Below are 6,207 nucleotides of genomic sequence, written 5' to 3'. Positions count from 1 at the left end.
TGCTCTGTGTATGAAGTAATCTGATTTGATGCATCACATGCATTACACTGGCCTATTGAGTGTGCGCACGTGCAGACTTTGATCTGCAAAAACGACCCTAGACTAAACGAGACAAACGTCACCTCTCGCGATATTTCTGAGGGTGGGTTGCCAGATTGGATACAATATCCCAATCGATATAAGGCACTTAAACCAAAGTCTTATAAAAAGATATCAACTAAATAAACCAATAGTCAACAAGAATATATAATTCAAATTTCTAATTGATTATAATATAAAAAATTCTATACAGGTGCTTTAACGAGTTCTACGGTCTGAAAACAGTGTCACACAGTGGTTGTAAGTGAAATTTATTAAAGGTATTGTTTTTTTTTTATTATTTTTTTTTTAATAACGAACTTAAAGAGGTTCACAGAAAATTCGCCGCAGTTGTTGTTGAATATTTTCTTATAACACCATCTTATTTCCTACTTATAAAAGGATGTATTGTATTTACTTATTATACAAGAATAAAATATGAAAATATTTATGTAATTAATGAAAAAAACTAACACTTGGCAATACCACTCTTCTAAAACAACAACAACAACAACACGTTAATGAAATTTATCATACGAACAATGTTGCACGACAAGCGTGCCTAGTCACGTGACTGAGGGTCATGAGAGCGTCAAAAACGAAATAGACACGAGCTATATAAACTGTATATATATATATATATATATATATATATATATATATATATATAGAGAGAGAGAGAGAGATTCTACACCAAAACACCCTGTTTAATTAAAGTATAGATCACATAAGAAAGTTTGAAAGATGGTGATCATGTGATTTCCAGTTTTGTTCCTCTTGACATGGACGTTTCGAAACAAAATGTATAAATGTCCTTCAAGTGTCTATATCGTATTTACAGAATACTTTTAGAAGTCCAATACGCATGTTGTACTTCATATTTCATGCATACGTATGAAACACGTAATAGAATAATCCAATCATTTTTTAAACAGGGATTATGTAGTGTCTGGCAACCCCGTTTATGCTGTAACTGGTTGTTCAGTACCTGTGGGGGGAGGAAGGACAAGCACTCAGACACTGGAGAAATACACCAGGTAATGTCGGATATAGAGTTACTCTTCTCTGCCTTGTGCTGTTTATTTGTGCTGTTAATCGGGTCCAACATCATGACAATAGTGAGAGACAGTGTTGCTGTTATGTGCCGCAGAATTTGCTGTGCAGTTTGGTCCAGTTTGCTAAGCTAGCGTGAACTAGCGTAACGCAGTTGTGCTAGCTAGCTAACATCCGTACTTCCTGTGCGCGCTCAGGAATATAGTGCGTCTGGGAAAGACTAGGAATTATATGTAGTTATGGGCGGATTAAAGTGGTTTATACGATAAAATGACAAACTCTCAGGTATTTAGTTGTTTGTCAGAGCTTTGACGGGCCACTTTGCATGGAAATATTAGGCGGTGAAAGTTTTTGGTGTGTGACATTAGCCAACATTAGCAAGTTCAGTCAAACTAGCAACGGGAGGTGAGATTAATAAACTAGCTAACTCTTCCAATCTCTCTCTCTGTGAAAAAGAGTACTAAAAAATAAATCTTAATTAATTTAACTATATAAATATAAAAGTGTGGAATATAACACATAACCACTATTATGATCTATCCAATGACGGAAACTTTAAAGCACTTTTATAAGTTGCGTCTGCCAGCTGCTTGTGTTTGTGTGTATATTGTGCCAATTCATGTACCTCCACACTGACTCAAATCAATTAATTATTATTTTTTAAATGTGTATTTGCATTTAAGATGGTAAATTGCAGTTCCTTTGCAATCCTTTAGGATTATTACTTATAATTACTTTAGAATTGTATTTTATATCGACACCTACATATCATTATAATATCATAATGGGTGCTTGCTGCTGATTGCCGTTCTTGATGTACAACCAAGATTTCCAAAAATATTGGGAAAGTCTCTTAAGGGTCAAGTCCATGTTATCCCATTAAAAGCTAGGCATCACAAATGAGCAACGTATTTAGCTCATCCTATTTATTTGTTGTTATTACCGGATCCATGGAGTCTAGTTTGTTGCCCCGAAGCCCTAAATATATTAAACTCATTACTAACCGTGTATGACCCCCCCCCCCCTGTTTATTTCAGTAGCTGCCCTGAGGTCTGATATTACCATGTCTCACAGCGACGAGGGATATGTGGTGCGCATCCGAGGCTTACCGTGGTCATGTACCCAGGAGGAAGTGGCCTCCTTTTTTTCTGGTCAGACAAGTGTCAAAATTTGTTTTCTCTCCAAAAAGAATGAATATAATTGTGATGGACATGTCTAACCCTCTCTCTTATCAACAAAAATCTTTTAATGCAATCCAGGAAGACCAAATGTCTTGATTTCCATATTATACTTTTTTTCCTGTTTTGCAGACTGTGATATTGTAGGTAAAGTGAACGGGGTGTGTTTCACCTTCTCGAAGGAGGGCAGGCCCAGCGGCGAGGCTTTCATTGAACTAAAAACAGCTGAGGACTTTAAAAAAGCCCTCTCAAAAGATCGCAAATATATGGGTCATCGATATATTGAAGGTAATAGGCACACTGTTTTAAGTGTTTAAACTGAAAAGTTGACCCCCCCCCCCCTTTTGTATGACAATAAAATGAAAATGTGCACAAAATAAAACATTAAGCCAAGGTGTTTCCATGCATAGTGCTCTGATAATTACTGTTAATTATTTGCTGTAGAAGTTAAGATAATTAAGTTATGCCATTGATTTACCGTATATGTAAGTGTTGCTTATTGCTCATGATGCAGCCTTTCTGAATCTAATTATGTTGACTAATTCACAGCCTGATAATGTAAAAAATAAAACATGATGGGATGTGCTGTTACAGGAAATTAATTTCAAACCTGGGTGGTACGATTCAATATTTTTGCAAAATGTAAAATAGTTCGAGTTTAGAGTTACCAGCCTCAAACATCACCTATTAACCACACCTCAGATTAAAGCCGTATGCTGTACGGAGCAGACACATCTCAATATCAACTGCAAAGGAAATTATTGCATATTTTGAGTGCCTATATGGTTGTTTTACAATGTAGAAAGAAATAAAAATCAGGAAAGACCATAGTTAGAAAAGTTAGGCATCATAAATGAGCAACATTTTTAGCTCATCCTATTTATATAGAAGTTGTGTTCAAACTCTTGACTGGTTCTGTGTACGTGAATTTTAAATAATGTACTACCTGGCCAAGTCAGACTGCGAGTGTATTATGTGCATGTCTGTCAGTGCAGTCACTGAGTGTATCACACTGTGCAGTGTTCAAGTCAAACCGCAGTGAAATGGACTGGGTGCTGAAACGCTGTGGCCCGACAGATTATGACAGCAGCAGCGGCTGCATGCTGAAGCTCAGAGGACTGCCTTTCGGCTGCAGTAAGGAGGAGATAGTTCAGTTCTTTTCAGGTATGCCTTCTAATCAGTATTTGTTCTTTTTTTTTAGTTTTGTGATTTTGTGAGAGTACTGTCTTCTATGAAATCAAATTTTTGTTAATGCAAGACTCATGCATAGTGACGATCAACATGTATACCTTATGCTCTCCCAAATGTTGATCTTTAGTTTGTGACTAACATAGTCTCACTAATTAACATACCATTTGTGTGTCATACACTTGACTGTTTAATTTGTACAGAACTGTTAGTGAATATGTTTCTAAGGATTATGTGTGTGATTACACTGTATGGGATGATTTAAGGGACTAAATTTGGGGGGACTTTCTTTTCTACACATGAGAATGTTGCTATTTAACATGTCCCCCTCTGTGGGGTTATTTGTCCTTGGGTTAAAGGGTTGAAAATCGTGCCAAATGGGATTACATTGCCGATGGACTACCAGGGGAGGAGCACAGGGGAAGCCTTCGTGCAGTTTGCCTCAAAGGAGATAGCAGAAAAAGCTCTGGGGAAACACAAGGAAAGAATAGGGCACAGGTGGGGCTGGCAAGACTGGGCTGGGTGATTAATGATATCTGTACTGTGGGATTGGGGGTCATGCATCTTAATACTTTTAATAACAATGTTTTCTAAATGTTAAACTTGGCATGTTTATGTACATATAATACATGGGTGGAAAATGATGTAAGAAGGAGTAAACTGTATGTTTAGCATTATATTTTATGTTTGTGGGGGTGGGACATTAATCTGTATTCAAAGGAGCCTTTTTTTAGGATTGATTTTTTTAAGGCTGCTCATAGTAAAGAATTGTAGTGAGAATAGCATTAGGCCCTTTGTCCCTTCCCTCTGATTTATAAACATCCACTCATTTTTGTTTGCTGAGGTAATTAAATAAATCATGGGTTTTGAGGACATTGACTCACTAAGCTGTCATCATTTCTGTGAAACAGTTAAGTTTTACATGTTGCTAAAACTCTGCATTTCAACAAACTCAGGTACATAGAAATATTCAAAAGTAGCCGAAATGAAATCCGTGCATACTACGACGTCCCGAGGAGAATGATGGGACAGAGACCTAGCCCCTACGACAGACCAGTGATGGGCCGTGGAGGCTTCTTTGGTCCTGGTCCTGGAAGAGGAGGTGCTGTTCTGGAGCAGATGCGCAGTGGAAGTAGTTACAGTGGTGGTATGTATTTATTCAGGGAAAATCTAATAAAGGATTAGATTTTTTTTTGTGATTGATGATTATTGTTTTTTGTTGAAGTTTTGTAACTTGCCTCTGTTCTGCAGGTTATGGTGGTTTTGACAATTACAATGGTTTTAACAACTACTGCTTCGGTAATGGAATGTTTGAAGAGCGTGCCAGAGGAGAACGAGGTGGAAGAGGAGTGGGAAGCCAGGGTTATGGTGGAGGGGACTCAGGCTCAGGCTTTCACAGTGGACATTTTGTGCACATGAGAGGACTTCCGTTCCGTGCAACAGAGTCAGACATAGCCAGTGTAAGACACTAAAGTGTCCTTGTCACCTTCAGAATCCTTCTAATGATTAGCATGATGGTAAAAATATCTCTTGTTCTAGTTCTTTGCACCACTGCATCCAGTCCGTGTGCACATTGATGTCGGACCAAGCGGCAAGTCCACAGGAGAGGCAGATGTAGAGTTTGCCACACATGAAGATGCTGTATCAGCCATGTCAAAGGACAAGAATCACATGCGTATGTGCTTCCTGTTTTTTTTTATGTCCTTATTTTCATATCCTTATTGCAACTTCAAATATTCTGCATTTCTCTTATGGTTTACTTATTTCCCCTTGTAGAGCACCGCTATATAGAGCTTTTTTTAAATTCAACCTCCAGCGGAGCATCTGAAATGGGTGAGTAGCACCTTTCATTGCTTAAATGCACTGTGAATTTTTTTTATACTTTTCTAAGAGGCAGTTGCATGTAATTATTTCCTTTGTTCTATAAAACAATTACTGGTACCCAGGTCGTGGAGGCGGCAGTTACTATGGCAACTCTGGGGGCATGGGCTCCCGAGGAAGCGGGCCAAGGGGCATGTATTGAAGATACCGTTTTACAAGAAAATTTTCACCGGGAAGGTTTTTTTTTTTTTTTTTTTTTTTGTATAAAGGTGTTTTCACAAATTCGTAGAAAACTGAAGCTGAATATTTTCCAGTCAGAGTGGAATTTAAAGTATAAATGAAGTATATAAATAATTATATATAGGTCGACCAGCTACTGTACATTTTGCTTAATTTTATATCTGATTCTTCTGTGTTTGTTTTATTAGTGTTGATTTATGATGTTATCTACGTAGCTCTGCAATCTCAGAGGACACTGTGATGGGCTGCCATCTTTTAAGATCTGTAAGCCTTTTTTCCCCCAGCAATGAATATTATTTGGCTGTTAAATTTTTTTCTTAGATAGTTATGTTAAATGCAGAGTTCCTATTTGAATTATTGCTGTTCAAATGATCATTGCTGGCCATTACATTTAAAACTTCCAATGTTTAAAGTATTGCTTTCAGAATAAACATTTGTACATTTGTTTTGTGTTCAGTCATTGCAAATCTGTGAATCCGTGTGAGACCTTTAAGGTTGCTCTCTTTAGGGATGTCAGGAACTTTTCACTCCTAATCTGATGTATACTATTTGTGTACCCATGATACAAATGTCTGAAATTAAAGAATGTTTATTTGATCAATGGTGAGGAGTGAGTGGAGTCATCTTTGAAATAGCAGATTGCATCTGT

The 6,207-nt window shown here is 37.4% G+C and overlaps 1 protein-coding gene across 3 annotated transcripts; it reads left to right on the top strand.

The window, feature by feature from the left end:
* The first annotated feature begins 1,002 nt into the window (after positions 1 to 1,002).
* hnrnph3 (heterogeneous nuclear ribonucleoprotein H3 (2H9)) lies at positions 1,003 to 6,160 on the top strand. Of its 3 annotated transcripts, none has more exons than XM_053501635.1 (10): positions 1,003 to 1,115; positions 2,169 to 2,282; positions 2,442 to 2,597; positions 3,330 to 3,473; positions 3,857 to 3,995; positions 4,454 to 4,644; positions 4,749 to 4,957; positions 5,037 to 5,172; positions 5,274 to 5,330; positions 5,444 to 6,160. In XM_053501635.1, exons 2-10 carry the CDS (start codon positions 2,195 to 2,197, stop codon positions 5,518 to 5,520), a joined length of 1,197 nt encoding a protein of 398 aa, XP_053357610.1. In that variant the 5' UTR covers positions 1,003 to 1,115; positions 2,169 to 2,194; the 3' UTR covers positions 5,521 to 6,160. The 3 variants fall into 3 exon arrangements, with proteins under 3 accessions (XP_053357610.1, XP_053357607.1, XP_053357611.1); XM_053501632.1 differs by having other exon boundaries at positions 1,058 to 1,115; positions 2,172 to 2,282; XM_053501636.1 differs by lacking the exon at positions 2,169 to 2,282 and having other exon boundaries at positions 1,071 to 1,115.
* The last annotated feature ends 47 nt before the right edge of the window (positions 6,161 to 6,207 follow it).

This window comes from Clarias gariepinus, chromosome 8 (assembly GCF_024256425.1).
Source record: "Clarias gariepinus isolate MV-2021 ecotype Netherlands chromosome 8, CGAR_prim_01v2, whole genome shotgun sequence".
In the NCBI taxonomy this organism is placed as follows: domain Eukaryota; kingdom Metazoa; phylum Chordata; class Actinopteri; order Siluriformes; family Clariidae; genus Clarias; species Clarias gariepinus.
Note: the sequence above shows the minus strand (reverse complement) of the source record. Positions and strands in the feature narration are given on the sequence as shown.